Raw genomic sequence first — 18,079 nt, forward strand, 5'->3', positions numbered from 1 at the left:
AGTGCCTGTGGAATATGTGGATGACAGGATTTGGTTCCGATGAGATTGGGCCGTGTGGGAGGGCCTGCCCAGCTGCGGCTCCTGGATGGAGAATGGCACTGATACGTGGAACACGTAACTCATTGATGGACAAATCATTTCTACGACAAGCTGTGGACATGATAACACATGCTCAGTCAAATTACCAAACGTGACACCACTGTTTAAAAAAGGAGGTAGGCAGAAAGCCAGTGAGCTTAACTTCGGTAGTAGGGAAGATGCTGTAATCTATCGTCAAGGAAGAAATGGCGAGGCATCTGGATGGAAATTGTCCCATTGGGCAGACGCAGCATGGGTTCATAAAGGACAGGTCGTACCTAACTAATTTAGTGGAATTTCTTGAGGACATTAACAGTGCGGTAGATAACGGGGAGCCAATGGATGTGGTATATCTGGATTTTCAGAAAGCCTTTGACAAGGTGCCACACAAAAGGTTGCTACATAAGATAAAGATGCATGGCATTAAGGGGAAAGTAGTAGCATGGATAGAGGATTGATTAATTAATAGAAAGCAAAGAGTGGGGATTAATGGGTGTTTCTCTGGTTGCCAATCAGTAGCTAGTGGTGTCCCTCAGGGATCAGTGTTGGGCCCACAACTGTTCCCAATTTACATAGATGATTTGGAGTTGGGGACCAAGGGCAATGTGTCCAAGTTTGCAGACGACACTAAGATAAGTGGTAAAACAAAAAGTGCAGAGGATACTGGAAGTCTGCAGAGGGATTTGGATAGGCTAAGTGAATGGGCTAGGGTCTGGCAGATGGAATAAAATGTTGACAAATGTGAGATTATCCATTTTGGTAGGAATAACAGCAAAAGGGATTATTATTTAAATGATAAAATATTAAAACATGCTGCTGTGCAGAGAGACCTGGGTGTGCTAGTGCATGAGTCACAAAAAGTTGGTTTACAGGTGCAACAGGTGATTAAGAAGGCAAATTGAATTTTGTCCTTCATTGGTAGAGGGATGGAGTTTAAGACTAGGGAGGCTATGCTGCAATTGTATAAAGTGTTAGTGAGGCCACACCTGGAGTATTGTGTTCAGTTTTGGTCTCCTTACCTGAGAAAGGACGTACTGGCGCTGGAGGGTGTGCAGAGGAGATTCACTAGGTTAATCCCAGAGCTGAAGGGGTTGGATTACGAGGAGAGGTTGAGTAGACTGGGACTGTACTCGTTGGAATTTAGAAGGATGAGGGGGGAGCTTATAGAAACATATAAAATTATGAAGGGAATAGATAGGATAGATGCGGGCAGGTTGTTTCCACTGGCGGGTGAAAGCAGAACTAGGGGGCATAGCCTCAAAATAAGGGGAAGTATATTAAGGACTGAGTTTAGGAGGAACTTCTTCACCCAAAGGGTTATGAATCTGTGGAATTCCTTGCCCAGTGAAGCAGTAGAGGCTCTTTCATTAAATGTTTTTAAGATAAAGATAGATAGTTTTTTGAAGAATAAAGGGATTAAGGGTTATGGTGTTCGGGCCGGAAAGTGGAGCTGAGTCCACAAAAGATCAGCCATGATCTCATTGAATGGTGGAGCAGGCTCGAGGGGCCAGATGGCCTACTCCTGCTCCTAGTTCTTATGTTCTTAAGTTCTTATCATCCGTTTCTGTTGAGGAACCTACGAGGGGTGATGCTGTGTGTTTGGTTCTTGTGTAAAAATGAGCTGATATAGCTTTGTATTGGTACTAATATGGAACGGCAATGTATGATGAAAGTCCCATGGTGAAAGTTTGAGTATTTTGGGCCTATAAGTGCTGGCGTTCTGAAGAATAAGAGACCATCTCCCGGAAATACATAAGATTGTGAGGTGCTTTGAAAGCATAGATGCTGACTGGCTGGAGAACCGAGGGTGCAATTCTTTAAGTTTGGAGATGAGAAGGAATTACTTCACTCAGTGAGTTGTGTATCTTTGAAATTCTCTCCAGGGAGCTGTGGATGCTTCATCATTGATTTTATTCAAGGCAGAGATCAATAGATTTTTGGACACCAAGAAAAGGAAATGATATGAGAATGAGATGGGAAAGTTCCATTTTGGTTAAAGATGAGCCATAATCTCACAGGACTCCCAGGATCATATGACCTACGCCATTAGTGGGGGTGATGGAAAATCCTGTCTATGAAAGCTCAGGAAGTTAGAGAAAGTAAAAAGAGGTTTAATTCAACAACAAAAGCACAGGCCGCAATGTGGCTCACAGCTCCGAGGTCCCAATCGGGACTGCCGTTTTAGCCAGTACGGTCCAGCCGGATTTTATAGGGCGAATTTCATGAGCCCCAGTTGTTGGGTCTCTGTCCACTAGCGAAGGAGCTCGTATTCCATGAGTCCCACAGGCAGATCAATTGCAGTGTCCCCGTGCATCTCATGGGCCTCCAAAATCAAAAGATCCCTTGGTAGCCGGTTGTACATGGGGGTCTCCTTCGCTGTTTTGCCCATGGCTATGCTTCTCGCAACTGTGGGGCTGGATCATATATCATGTCAGGGAGTGCCCTTTTTGTGCCAAACATCGAGGCAGCCCTGCCAGAGATCCCTATCCGACCATAATGGCCGCTGAAAATACTGTGGATTCTGTGTCCATATCAGATGCTGAGTCGTCCGCATCCTGCTGGCCTGAGCACAGGTCTCTGAGGGGGAAGTGTTCCTTGGTTTGATGACAGCAACAGGGGAGGCCAGTGAGACCAATTTGTCCAGCATTGTTTGATCTGGGGCAGGCTCCCTGCCTTTGAGGTGGTCCACATGGTTTAATTTCCAGTTTTGACCATGTAAGAGACTGGTCCTGTTCCCTTCATTATGGTCCCTGGAATCTTCTGGGTTCAGTCCCCAAAATTTTGCATGTGGACCGCATCCCCAGGTTTAAATCCTCTGTCTCATGTTTGATGATCATGGTACTTCTCCTGAGGGCCCTGCTCCTTTTCTACCTTCCTGCCAAGGTTCAGGAATGTCAGATGGTCCGGAGACATCAGCAACTCTGCTGGCACTACTCGGTTGTAGCATGTGGAATAGTCGTGTCAGCTTTGTATCAACTGATCCTGCAGTCTGTTTTCCCATGCCCCGTTTAAATGTGTGGGCTGCCCGTTTTGCCAGACTATTGGAAGATGAGTGATATGGGGCAGTTCGGATGCGTTTCACCATATTAGCGCACATCAATCCTTGAAGTTCCTCACTGGTAAAGGGGTCCCATTGTTAGTGACAATTAGTTCTGGAATCCCGTGGGTGCTAAAGAACTGGCGTATCTTCTCCGTGGGGACACACAAAGAGGCGGAAGACATTCGGTGCATGTCCATCCACTTTGAGTGGAAAATCAATCAGTAGCAGAAACATTGGTCCCAAGAAGGGCCCTGCAAAGTTGGTGTGCAACTGCACCCAGAAGTGTCCCAGCCACTCCCAAGGGTCCAACGAGGCTCATGGGAGATGTTTCTGGAGCTCCTGGAAAACACGCATTGCTGTACCGATCACTTGATATCGCCATTGAGCTCTGGCCACCACAAGTATCTCCTAGCGAGGATCTTCATTTTAGAAACCCCCAGGTGTCCGCTATGCAAGTCCTGAAAGATGGTTCGCTGACCGGGCTGCGGGACAACCACGCGGGCTCCCCACAGGATGATGCCGTCTGCCATGCTGAGTTCCTGCTGCTTTGTTGTGTAGACCCACAGTTCCTTCAGGAGCTTCCCCTGAAGTCCGCCGTATGGGACGTCGTGGGAGAGTTTTGCCAATGTCGGGTACTTTTGAGTCCATGCACAGATTTGGGCGGCTGTGACGGGTAATGTGTCCATAAAATTTAACACTAGGGGGATACAGAGCGGGGGTCGGCTAAGGCCTTCTTCGGCGCAGTCTGTGCGCCCAGATTATATTGAATGTGTGTTTGTACACCGCCGACAAAGCCCACCATTGAATCCTGGCTGAGGCTATTCACGGTATCAATTTATTCTCCTTCAATAGGCCAAGCTGGGGCTTATGGTCCGTGATTAGAGTAAAATGATGCCCATAGATGTACTGATGGAATTTCTTAACTGCAAAAATCAAGGCCAGGCTTCTTTTTCAATTTGCGCAGAACAGTGCTTCACGTTGGCCAGGGCCCTGGACGCATAGGCTATCTGCCTTTCTGACCCATTGTCCCACCGATGGAACAACACTGCCCCAATGCTATATGGGGAGGCATCGCACGTGAGGATGAGCGGCTTCACCAGATTGTAATGAGTCAACAATTTTGAAGATTACAGCTATCGCTTCACCCTGGCATATGCTTCCACTTGTGATGCTTTCCACATACACTTCTGGTTCTTTCTCAGGAGCGCGGGAAGAGACAGTAACAGGTAGTTAGGTTCGGAATAAACTTCCCATAATAGTTGGCAAGTCCCAGGAACGACCTCAGCTCTGCCACGTTCTCAGGTGTCGGAGCTCCATTGACGGCCTGGACATTTTCCTCCACTGGGTGTAATCCGCCCTTATCGACAGGGTGTCCCAAATATGTGACCTCTTTCGCCAGGCAGTCGCACTTGCCCCTCTTCAGGCAAACGCCACGTCGGAAAACCATTGAAGGACTTCTTCTGGGCTGCCCAGGTGTTCTTTCACGGTGGCTCCTGTGATAAGTACATCGTCCAGGTAGACAGCCACCCTGGAGGATGTTTTCCGACACTCTCTGGATGACATCCTCAATGGAAGCCGGGTGTACTCGTGCAGCTCCGTGTGGGTGTTGATGGTGATGTATTTTCTGGATGTTACGTCTAACTCCAGCTGGAGGTACCTGGGGCTCATATCCAGTTTCATGAAGGAGTGGCCCCTAGCTACCTTCGCTTACAGGTCCTCTACGTGTGGCATGGGGTACCTGTCCAGCCAGGGGGCCTTGTTAACCCTCATTTTTTAGTCGCCGCACAAGTGAACAATCTTGTCTGGCTTCAGCACTGGGACCACTGCCGCTGCCCACATTGCGAACTGGAGCAGGCGTGTGATGCCCAGATTCTCCAGGCGGCTCAGCTCATCATCCAGGACAACATGCTTGTTGGCGATTCTGGTGGCCTCAACCGCCTCGGTTCCTGTGACTGCAAGTACAGCATAAATGCGGGTATTCCTTACTATCCTCTGTGGAGACACTTGGCTAACTGGTCTGATCACTATGCTGTTTTGGAGGGGACTGGGTGTATTATTCCTTGTGTCTGAATAAAGCTCGTAGACTTACAGTTGAAGGAGATGCTTTATTTGTATGAGTTTGTTCTCTCTTCAGTGCTTATACTATGTTACATCTGAGCTGCCTGTCTGTGTCCTGCTCACCAGCTGTCGTTCCTGTGAAGAGTGCCTGCTGACTTTCTGTTTGTCTTTGTATATATACATCACTGGTGCTCCCTCTAGTGGTTACTTAGTTGTAGTGTATTTACATTAACCCCTTGTGTATATACAGTGATGCATATCACAACATACCCCCTTTTTCCTTTTTACATATTTTCTGTACTTTGTTAAAGAAAATTGTACAAAACAGGTAGATAAATGATGATATGTTCAAGATGCGATGATATTGATGATTATACAAAGCCAATTAATATTTATGAGTCCAATCTTAATTTTAAAAAATTGAGTCCAAACTTTATGAATTTGTTCGGTTGAGTTTTTTTTCTTCTGTTGTTGATGTGGTGATATTGATATTGTGAATGTCATCAGTGTTCTTGTTTTTAAGTTAGCAACAAATCATCACAAGGTGTTCAAATGGTCGAACCACCGATGTTGACTGACGTGGACTTTTTTCTGTGCTTGTGGTATCGATTTAGTGTGTCATCTGCCTTGAAAGCTGGTGTGCTTGTTTGTTCTGGAGCAAATGTGAATTTGTGAGATTCATTGTCATGCCATGGTATGAATGTTGTTGTTTTGGAGTGTGCTGTTGCATTATCCTTCATGTGCAGAGTTGTACCATGTTGTACAGGTCGTTGTCTCATTGTTTCTGTTGTTTCTGTCTTTGTTGTTTTCGTTGTTGTTTTTGTCACGCTTGTTTTTGCTGTTGTCGTCTTTCTTATGCTTCTTGTTGTTATGCTTGTAGTTTTTGTTGTTATGCTTGTAGTTTTTGTTGTTGTTCTTGTTGTGCTTCTTGTTTTTTTTGTTATTGTTGTTGTTCTTGTTTCTGTTGTGCTTCTTGTGATTTTTGTTGTTCTTGTTGCGCTCAATGACTGTTCCGTGTGGATAATTTGAGTAATTCTCAAATTTATTGCTGTTAGTGTACTTTTGTGGTATCTGATGTTTCATTGAGCGTTTCTTCTTGAGGATTTTTTGAATGATCTGATGTTGCATTGATCTTGCTGCCATCAGTCATTTGTGGTGGATTTGATTCCTCTTCTTTGCTTCCTTGGTGCTCCTCTTCTGGAGTCATTTCTGGTTCATTGGAATCATCTTTGGCTTCTTGGTGCTCCTCTTCTGGAGTCAAAATCTTCAAGATTTCATTTTCTTGTGAGTAGTTTAGAGTAGATGAGGTTTCAATTGATACGGTCTCACTGGACTCATGAGTCGTTATGTTTTGATAATCAAGTTCTTTTGTACAGACGAGCTGAGATCCGTCAGTCTCACTGTGATCTTGCACATCTTGTATGGGAATTGTGATTTCTTCGTCACTTGTCTCACATACAGTGGGTAGACTTACATTGTCTTCTTGTTGATTATGTGAGCTTGGTAGACTTTCATAGTCTGCTTCTGGTTGCTCAGATAAGGTTCATAGACCTTCATGGTCTTGTTCATGCATGGACTTTCCTCTGGAGTCTTTAGTTGCTTCCATTTTGGAGTCTGTCAACGAGCTCTCTGTGGAGGCTTGTGTCGCTCTCTCTGTGGAGTCTTTCATCGCTCCCTGTGTGGAGTCGTGCAGTATAATCTCTGTGGAGTCGATCTGTGCTCTCTCAACGGAGTCGTTCAGTATCGCTGTGTGACATTGTTTTCTTCTTGGGTATTTGACAGGTTGCTGTCATCCAGTGTATCGACGATCTGCCATTGCATCATGGTATTGGATTCATCTACCATGAGTCGAGTCGTGTTGAGCTTTTCAACCTTATCGCTGATGCTACGATTAGCATATCCGAATAACTCAGCCATGTCTGAGTAGTGTTTTTCGATAAACAAATCATCTTTTTTTGTTTCGGATTTGTTATTGTCCTCTTCATGTTCAGTGAACAAATCATCTTCTTTGGTATCGGATTTGTCATTGTGTTCTTCACTTTGGGTGGTGCAAACTGCTTGTTCCAGTGTGCTTCGAAAGTTATGTTCAACTGCTGGTAGAAGTTCAGGCACTGTTGTGCCTTTTGAGGTTAAATTTGTTGGTTTTGTGCCTTTAAGAGTCTTGTTTGTTATTTTCGGGCATGTCCCCTTTTAAGTGAGCGTGGTCTGAGTTGTCCGACGTCATGCCGCTCGTGACGTAAAGCGCAGGAATCGATTGCGCATGCGCAAATCGATTTTCCTTTACTGTGCGCTTTTTCGTAAACTATGCATGTGCAACTTGTGCATGCGCAGATCCCTCTTTGAGCTGTGCGCTCTTTTTGTTCAACTGCGCATGCGCGGCTTGCGCATGAGCAGAACGATCGGAATCGAAAACATCTTTTTTCAATTGCGCAAGCGCGGTTGACGTTTCCTGCGCATGCGCAGACCCAGATATGCGTCTTTTGTTCCCTGGGCAGTTTAAAATGTGCTCAGACGACATTTTAATTTCTGCAGACTCATGGAAAAGAACTTCTTCGCAGTTTTTTCTTGTTAAAAACTTAAAGTTATTTTTTTCTTGCGATCTGCACTTGTCAATCATGATTTCCAGCATTAAACCTTTCTGTTCTGATGATTGTTTGAGTTTCGCAACATTCGTTCCCTGTGCAATTTGTGCCTGAGCATTAAATGTCTTAAAACAGCATTGTTACTGGTATTACAGTGATCTTCAAATTTTTTAAGTATTACTTCTAATTTGGTGTTGTCTTCACCTTTCAAGTAATTAAAGCAGTTATAGATTTCTCTAGCTTCATGTCCTGCTAGTAGAAGTACTATTTCCATTTCTTCTGAGGCCGTGCTCAACTCATTAGCTACAATATATAGTTCGAACGTTTGTTTACAAGTTTTCCATCTATGACTTAAATTACGGGTTGTTTTCAGCTGCGGTGGAGTTCCAACGAGTTTCATCGACTCAACGGAGTTTCCCCACGTACGGGTTTTCTTCTGTTTTCGATCTTGCTTTGTCTGCATCTTGTGTAACTTTTCTAGTAAGTGTTCTGAAGTCACCTGGTACCATGTATTATTCCTTCTGCCTGAATAAAGCTCGTAGTCTTACAGTTGAAGTAGATGCTTTATTTTTTAATGAGTTTGTTCTCTCTTCAGCGCTTATACTATCTTACATCTGAGCTGCCGGTCTGTGTCCTGCTCACCATTCCTGCCGTTCCTGTGAAGAGTGCCTGCTGACTTCCTGTTTGTCTATGTATATATACATCACTGGTGCTCCCTCTAGTGGTTACTTAGTTGTAGTGTATTTACATTAACCCCTTGTGTATATACAGTGATGCATATCACTGCACTGGGTTGTGTAAGTCATATTCATTGTGGGGAGTGTCACTCGCTGGAATGAGGACCGGCCAAAGCTGTGCTCATCGTAGTCCATGGAACCCTGGAGTTCCTGAACCTCTTTTTCCATTGTCTCATGGGAGAGCGACAACTCTATGGCCTGTTTCGGATCCAAGGATGATTCCGCTAACAGCTTCCTTTGGGTAGCTCTATTGTTTATGCCGCACACCAACTGATCTCTCAGCATCTCAGGGAGGGATGGGCCAAAGTCACAATGCTCAGCTAACCTGCGAAAGTGGGTCATAAAATCCATAACCAATTCCCTAGGGGTTCGCTCAGCAGTGTTAAAGATGCATGGATACCGACAGCTTGGGGTCAATATGATTCGCAACAGGTCATTTGAATTCATTAAAGGTTTTTGAGTCCGGGGCTGCCGGGTAGATGAGGCTCATAATTACACTGAAAGTCAGAGCCTGCAGGAAGTCATCTCCAACAATATAATTTGCCTGGAAGAGATACCATATCCATTCGATATACTGGGCCCAGTCTTCCACACCTGCATGAAAGGTCTCTAGCCTTCTGAAAAGCAGCATTTTTAAAGTCTCATCAGCCTTGTTCTCCATCTAGTCTTGTATCTCCTCAGGCTTCAGACAGACCTTTGAGTTGAGTGTGTAACTTAATATAAGCTACTAATTACGAAGCTGTCCATCAAAGCTGTCCAAATCATGATCCTTCGCCCTCAGGGTGAAATATCAGCTTCACCTTAGACATCGCTGTCAATAAGAACAGCTACTTTAACAAGGTCACCTGGATATCAATCACATGACATTTTTAAATTGAATGGTGTTGCAAATTTCCAAGAAATCTTGTGATCTCTTCCAACCACTATAATCAACCCATCAGTGCAGGAAATTAACACTTGTCGAGACAGCTATCAGAGATACTTCTGGTCAAAATGACACTAATGGCAGAGGATTCAATAAATGTTTCCATAATTTAACTAGCCTGTGTTAAAGCTACAGACACACATTAATGCCTTCAGGATACTAAACTTCAGCTTCAGAAACAATTACCATGATCCAATAAATAATTAATCATAGACTAAAATTATGTTTAATTTGTTACAGCATTTTGTAATTTGTTGCAAACAAGGAGTTGACTTCCCATCGCTTAGGCTTTGCACTAGTTTCAATATATTATAATCACAAAATCAAATTCTAAGGGCGCAAAATTGGTCCACATTGTTTTGGGGAATAGTGTGGTGATTTGTGATCTTCCCGAGCCACAGCTGTGGCAGTAGGCAGCATGTAAATTCCATGATGCCTTTTCATTTTAATGATTGGAACATAAAGTCCAGCACCAAAACCAAAAAGAAGCAATCACATTGGTGGATATCTTCTATAGGCCCCCAAACAGTCCGAAAGAAATAGAAGAGCAGATATGTAGGCAAATTTCAGAGAAGTCTAAAAGTCATAGGGTAGTGATAGTGGGGATTTCAACTTCCCCAATATTAACTGGGGAAGCCAAAGTGTGAAAGGTTTAGAGGGAGCGGAATTCTTAAAATGCATCCAGGAGAACTTTTTAAGCCAATACGTAAAAGGACACGGGGCGGGGGGGGGGGTCGGTCCCGGACTAAATTTTCAGTAATTTGGCAAGTGGTTGAGGTATTAGTGGGGGATCATTTTGCAGACAGTGATCATAACTTCATAACTCCATTAAATTCAAGATTGTTATGGAAAAGGACAACAATGTCAAATACTGGGTGGGGTTCTTCATCTCGCCACACCAGTTTTCTGGCTGGCAGCAGGATTCTCCATCCCGCCAGCCGGCCAAGGGGATTTCCCATTGTGGGTAGCCCCCCGCCATCGGGAAATCCCCGGGCGTAGGTGCATTGCCGGCGTAACGGAGAATCCCGACAGCAGTGAATCTAGCCCACTATATTTAGTTTCTTCGTCCAAATCATGAGTCTATAATGTGAACAGTTGGGATCCTAACAACCGGAAAAAGATCCCTTTATACCAACTTTTTGCTTCCTGTTTGCTAACCAGCTTTCTATCCATCTCAAAACTCGACCCGGAATCCCATGTAATCTGCTACGCGAGATCTTGTCAAAAGCCTTCTGAAAATCTAAATAAACCACATCCACTGGGTCTGCCTGGTCAACTCTACGAGTTACACCTTCAAAGAATTTCAATAGATTTGTCAAACATGATTTCCCCTTCTTAAATCCATGCTGATTTTGTCTGATGACACCACTGCTTTCCAAATGCTGCACTGTGAAATCCTTGATAATGGACTCTAGCAACTTACCAACTACCGACGTTAGGCTCACTGGTCTATAGTTCCCTGTTTTCTCTCTACCTTCCTTTTTGAACAGCAGGGTTATATTAGCTATCCTCCAATTTGTAGGAACCATTGCAGAGTCCAAAGAATTTTGGAAAATAATCGCTAATGAATCTACTATTTCTAGGGCTACTTGCTTAAGTACTCTGAGATGAAGATTATCATGCCCTAGATATTTATCCGCCTTCAGTCTCATTAATTTCCCTAAAATCATTTCTCTACTAATACTAATTTCCTTCAGCTCCTCAATAAAACTTGAGTTTCTTAGAACCTCCAGTACCTTATTCAAAGCCTGTCCACCATCTACAAGGCACAAGTCAGGAGTGCAATGGAATCCTCTCCACTTGCCTGGATGAGTGCAGCTCCAAACAGACTCAAGGAGCTTGACACTATCCAGGACAAAGCAGCCTGCTTGATTGCTCCTCCTTCCACAAACATTCAAACCCTCCGCCAACAACGAACGGTGCAGCCATATGTACCATCTACAGGATGAACTGCAGTAACTCACCAATGTTCCTTAGACAACACCTTCCAACCGCATGACCACTACCATCTAGAAGGCAAGAGCAGCAGATACCTGGGAGTCCCACCACCTGGAGGTTCCCCTCCAGGTCATTCACCACCCTGAGTTGGAAATATATCACCGCTCCTTCACTGTCGCTGGGTCAACATTCTGGAACTCTCCCTAACAACATAGTGGGTGTACCTACACCTCAAGTACTGCACCGGCTCAAGAAGGCAACTCACCACCACCTTCTGAAGGGCAACTAGGGATGGGCAATAAATGCTGGCCTAACCAGCGATGACACATCCCATAAATGAGTGAATTTTAAAAAATGTACTCAATAGCCTGAATTTTGCGGGCATCATGTATGTGCTGATGGATTATCCACTCCACCTATGATTGCAACCCGGACATTATTTCACACTGGCAGGCCAATTAAAGACTCCACAGCGCTGCCGCTGAAGACAGGAGCATGCTGAGCGTCTGTTCCAATGGGGGCCCTGCAGGCACCTTAAATAGAGTAGAGACAACTGCCCAAAGCCTGTCAAGAGTCACGAAGAACCTAATAGTAATAATCTTTATTGTCACAAGTAGGCTTACATTAACACTGCAATGAAGTTACTGTGAAAATCCCCTCGTCGCCTCATTCCGACGCCTGTGTGGGTACACAGAGGGAGAATTCAGAATGTCCAATTCACCTAACAGGCACGTATTTCGAGACTTCTGGGAGGAAACCGGAGCACCAGGAGGAAACCCACGAAGACACAGGGAGAACGTGCAGACTCCGCTCAGGCAGTGACTCAAACAGGAATTGAACCTGGGACCCTGGTGCTGTGAAGCAACAGTGCTAATCACTATGCTACCGTGCCGTCCGTGCCGTACCTTGAGGGAGCTGTCCAGGAAAGAACTAAAAACTTTTCATTTGGAAGGTGTCATGGCCTCTGCACCCACTGAGCATGCCAAATGTGAGAACAATGCTGGAGCACACTCTGCTGCCGCTTCTCAGATGAGTGGAGGCAGGGAGTGCCAAGCAGGACATACCCAAGCCATCATAACAGATAAAGAAGGCATGGAGGTGGCAGCCCAGGTAAATGGGCGTGACATGGAGCAGTACATATGGATCCAGTGCCACCCTCAGCAAGGGTGAGTACCAAATTGACATGAAACCATGTATAGATATTTTTAAGGGTGGCATTTTTTGTGGTGCTCAGAGTGCCAAATGGCACATCTACCTGTGCCGGTCAAGGCTGGGAGATCGGCCTGCTAGTCTTGGGTGTATAGAAGGGTGAAGCCTGCTAACCTGGCAGGCACCTCAACCTGGTTCTCTGATGCTGGGTGGTGCAACACTGGTATGGTGTTGCAAGAATAGGGTGGACTAAATAATGCACTTTTGTCCTTACAGGAGAAGCAATATTGCTGTGAAGCACACACAAGCTGGGTGGGGTAGCCAACCTGCTCACACTCAGCAAGTTTGAAATGGATGCCCCAGAGTCTATGTGGAGCATGAGCAGTGTTAGTCCAGAGCTCCGCCACTTCATCCTGAACAATTTCTTTGTCAGTTTTTATCAGTAGTGGTTTGTTATTGCCTTCTACTCTCAGGAGCAGGAAGAAGAGGCAGGTTTGAAATCTACCTCGGCCGGGACGGGAGTCAAACCCACACTGTTGACATTATCCTGAGCCAGGTACTAGCTATCTAGCCAATTCAGCGAGATAAACCCCTGCTTTCAAATAACCTTATTTAAATAATTTTGGTGCTGAAATATGTGAGTGCCTTAGTTTGAGGAAGTAGAACAGAAGTGATTTTAGTCAACAACACCATTAATGAACAGTTTGATAAGGAATCAGAACAACTGAACAGAATGGTCATTTTGAATAGGTTGATAGCAGGTCTTACAAAGAGCCTTGGACATATGTAACTGTAAGTGGAATGAATGAAACCTTTGGGAGTTAGTTTGGTACCAGAGAAGGCATGTTACTGGGAGGATGGAACTAGTTTGGGAACAACACGTTGCAATGTAATAAGGAAAAAGATGACTCATGAGTGATTGATAAAGGACAAAGGTTTGTACAAAATGTCAAGAAGGTAATGGCAGATGAATGACCTGAAAGGCAGAATTTTCAACCCAAGGTTTGGACAAAGAGCTCAATGTCTGATGGGGTACTTTGAAATGAAGTAAATCTTATTAGGACCATTAAAGCCTGGTCAATAATCTATTCAGATATGCACTTTGAAAAAGGGTATGAAGTAAGAGACTTTGGGCAAATGCAGTGCAGTAGGCGGTGGAAAAGGACTCTCAAGGAAGACTGAGAAGAAAGAAAGAGCTGTTCTTACAGGCCAATTGCCCTACTCGATCTGGACTGGTACTCACTATGGTCATATGTTTTTGTAATACAACTAGTGTGTTATATTCAGCCTTAAACTCAGATTACAAATTCAGCATTCATCTTGGTTGCACTCAAATCCTGACTGATTAATTGGATATTGATAAGTCTCAAGTATCTTTCAAAATTGAATTCAAAGTATCTTTCAATATTTACAAATAATAATAGAAGTGTCAAAAGCAGCAGGAGTGAAACTTCCAGGGAATATGGACCATGCACAAGACTTTTATACATTAAACTAGATGATGGGTGCTTCCAAGTGTTTAGCCTGACATAGCCTGACATAGTACTGGCATAAGCCAAAAGTAGTTTGCCTACCTCCTTTTCTTCCAGACCAAGCCGAATTTTCCAGCCCCTGCGGTGAAGGCGGCTCGTCAGTGGCTGCTGACGGGATCATCGGGTCCCGCCAAAGTCAATGGCAATTTGCATGACTCACCTGTCCCACTGCCGGGGGACCCGTGGCAGGGATCAACTTCAACAGGCCGGAAGACCCCGCCAGCAGGTAGGGCGCAAAAATCTCATTGCAAGGGATCGTGTCGGTGGTGCAGAAATTTTAAACCAGAAACAATTGTAAAGTGGAGGAAGAAACAAAATTAGGTTCAAAATAAAGTTGAGTAAAAGTAATACTGTTACCTAAATTCAAATTGCCTGTCCTTTGGATTTTCGCGAAGCTTCTCCCTGATTCGCTGAAAATGCTTTTGATACTCAGAATTCAACTGAGTACAGTTCTTAATTTTCTTCAGCAATTCCATCCTAAAATGAACAATAAGCAAAAAATTGTTGCTGACTTGTGTTTATAGAAATGTGTTCGTAACTATGACTGCTTGTTTGGATATTCTGAATTCTCCCTCTGTGTACCCGAACAGGCGTCGGAATGAGGTGATGAGGGGATTTTCACAGTAACTTCATTGCAGAGTTAATGTAAGCCTACTTGTGACAATAATAAAGATTATTTTTATTAATTTTCCCCAAATAACTAATTTTGATTCATCCAATAATTAATTCATCCTTATTTTTAGTACAAACTTTAATTTGATCAGTAAACTTCTGGTTAGAATTGCAATTTAAATATTTGAGAACTGTTTGAAATGGTGAAATATAGGTCAGAAATATTTAAAATGATTATTTATGATCTTTTCACTACATGGTTTTCATTTCAACACTGAATGAATCACAAAATGAAAATATAAAATAATATATAATAGCCGTCAGCGTAAACAGCGATGCTGGCCAAAAATCTGCTGAGAGTCAGAAAAGGAGAATCTCACCAGCAAGACCTCGTTTCCTGATATACCACATCCAATGTAACGAGGTTCCTTCTGGCAGGAACCTTACTTCAATAAATTTCAATAAAATTGAATATCATTGTAGGGCTTCCCAGCAATATGTGCCCCACTCACTGAAAATTCATACCTCACCGATATGACAATGTCGGAAGTGTCACAACAGGTTTATTTAAACTTGAAGCAGTCGAGGGTCACCTGCTGGGGGCGCAAAGGTAAGAATAGCCTCCGTGGAAAAGAGGGGAACATGTCTGTCAATGTAAATGTCAATGACAAACTCTATTGAAGCTGCATAAATATATGTTAAAGTATTTTAACATTAACCAGATGGCCTGTCAAACAAAGCAATCCAGCAGAAGTTTTCCTTTAACTCTGTGACAGCTCAACTTCCTTTTTTGAAAAACTGTTTAAGGAGCAAACCAGGGCTGGTTTACCACACTGGGCTAAATCGCTGGCTTTTAAAGCAGGCCAAGGCAGACCAGCAGCATGGTTCAATTCCCGCACCAGCCTCCCCGAACAGGCGCCAGAATGTGGTGACTAGGGGCTTTTCACAGTAACTTCATTGAAGCCTACTTGTGACAATAAGCGATTTTCATTTCGTTTCACTTCCTGTGTGTGTGGGGGGGTAATTGTCCCAATGCTTGTGGGGGTGGGTGGGGGAACCTGAAGGCTTGTTGGGGAGTGCCACCCCAATGCTTGTAGGGGGGATTGCCCCGATGCTTTTGGGGTGTTCCCCATGTCCGTGGGTAAGGGGGGGGGGTCCTTTTTAGTGCAGATCAGGATGCACTTTAAAAATGGTGCCTTGATCTCCGGCTTTATCAGGTCCACCCCACCAGAGTGACGGCACAAACCACGCCGGTATTCAACCTGAACCCGACACTCTGAAAAAATATTGGAAGTTTCCGCCCATTATGCATAATTGTAGCAGCTTCTTTTGCTGCTATAGCCTGTGAGCAGGCATTCCGTGAACATGACACAAGCAATTTTCACGGGTAAAAGCTGAAAAGCTCCTTAGAACCGTGAGCCTAAGGATAGTAGGCTTCAGTTTAATAGTAAGAATTAGTTCAGAATTTCTAATCAATTTTATGATTCACTTTCATGCTGATACTTGATGTATTTTGTTTATTAGCAGATAGCGGCTACCTAGCTAGACTCAGAGCTTTTCACTTCCAAGACTGCTAGCTCCAGTCAAGAAATTTGCTGATGTGCTGGATCTGCCTTGGTAAAAAGTAACACGATACGCACAATTTTCACTCTAGGGTGGGGGTGTGGGAGGATAGAGACAGGCCCGCCAACCCTGGAAGCAGAACGTAGATGGCCACTGGAGTGGACAAATGCCAAGGCAGGCTGTTTTTTCTGGAACCTCAGTTGTGTTTGAGGCTGTTAGCCCTCACCTTTCACACCAGCTCAACTCTACCGATTTCCATATGCTAAACCATTTCTGCTGCATACCCCATATATCCCCTCTTAGCCCCATGCCAGATCCATAGCGATTGATCCAGTATCCACCATGGGTAGACTTAGGAGCCAAATGTAATTGAAAAATAAACTTCTAACAATCTAACACAGCTCTTATTAATACACATTTGATAGTGAAAAAACTATCAATGAAATCTATACAAAGACAGCTAATCCTATAATAGCTCCTTTAATCTGTCAATCAAACTGTGAACACAGAAGCTCCTGCTAAGTATAACTTTTGAAATTTTGAAATTTAGCTAAGTGTTCATAATGGCATAAAAATCCTTGGTAAAATGTCAATGACGAACTCTATTGAAGCTGCATAAACAGATGTTAAAGTATTTTAACCTTAACCAGATGGCCTGTCAAACAAAGCAATCCAGCAGAAGTTTTCCTTTAACTCTGTAACAGCTCAACTTCTGTTTTTGAAAACCTGTTTGAGGAGCAAAGCATTATGAAAAAACGTTTGATCACTTAAACAGGCATTAACTGCCCATCTAGAGTGTTGATGTCTACTTTATGACTCCACACTGCCAATAAAGGGCCTTGCAACAGCCAAAAGGTGGTCTGTGAATGCCACAATGGGTTCAAATGGCCCTACAGAGTTTGGGTTTCCTTCCTTTTTTTTTTTAAAAAGAGTACCCGATTCATTTTTTCCAATTATGGGGCAATTTAGCGTGGCCAATCCACCTACACTGCACATATTTGGGTTGTGGTGGTGAAACCCTCGTAAACACGGGGAGAATGTGCAAACTCCACACGGACAGTGACCCAGAGCTGGGATCGAACCTGGGACCTCGGCGCCATGAGGCAGCAGTGCTAACCACTGCACCACCTGGCTGGCCCCTGGGTTTCCTTCCTGTGTGAATTAGATATCCCCCTACTTTCCCCCACAAGCATAAAATGAATCTATAGAAAATGGGATGTGACTTCCACATCTGGGTCCCGCCCACCCTTTCTAAAGGTCCACAGAGTCTTCCTGAATCTGTGAAAACCCAGCCTCTATTATTTAAAAATTCTAGTCAACTCTTGCAGTTGAACTGTTACACTTAATAAGAACCCAGAAAAACAAAGTTACTGGTGCTTCATTGATTTGAATCACTGCCAACTCAGTTCAATTGGTGTTGTCAGTTAGAGACAAAATTGAACAAGAGCAGAGTACTGCAAATGCTAGGAATGTAAAGTAAAAACAGAAATTCTGGAAGTACTATTCAGTTCTGGGAGCATCTGTGGAGAGAGAAACAGAGTTACTTTCTCAGTTTAAAGAACCTTTGTTAGAGCCTGCCTTGCTTAAAACCGTTAGATCTCTTCATGTTTTGATGAAGTTCAAATGAAACCGGAAATGTTGGGTCCACTTTTAACTCTGTAGATGAATGGGTTTTGAGGTAATTGGGCCATTAACTCTTGTTTCTTTCTCCACAGGTGCTATCAAGAGTTTCTGAGTGTTTTCAGAATTTTCTGCTGTTATTTTATACATTATAGTACGCTCATGCTTGAATTGTACAGTTTTATTTCTCTCTAAATGGTCGACAAGATTATGAGGGGCATGGATAGAGTGGATGGGCAGGCATC

The 18,079-nt window shown here is 43.8% G+C and overlaps 1 protein-coding gene across 1 annotated transcript in view; it reads right to left on the reverse strand.

Annotated features, from left to right (window-relative positions):
- Window positions 1–18,079, reverse strand: part of dnah5l (dynein, axonemal, heavy chain 5 like) — a 585,621-nt gene that overhangs the window by 438,658 nt on the left and 128,884 nt on the right. Inside the window, exon 13 of the mRNA XM_072508719.1 lies at window positions 14,397–14,516. Coding sequence (XP_072364820.1) covers window positions 14,397–14,516 — 120 coding nt within the window. The remainder of the gene's footprint in view (window positions 1–14,396; window positions 14,517–18,079) is intronic.

The sequence above is a fragment of the Scyliorhinus torazame genome, chromosome 6, assembly GCF_047496885.1.
Source record: "Scyliorhinus torazame isolate Kashiwa2021f chromosome 6, sScyTor2.1, whole genome shotgun sequence".
NCBI classification, from domain to species: Eukaryota; Metazoa; Chordata; class Chondrichthyes; order Carcharhiniformes; family Scyliorhinidae; genus Scyliorhinus; species Scyliorhinus torazame.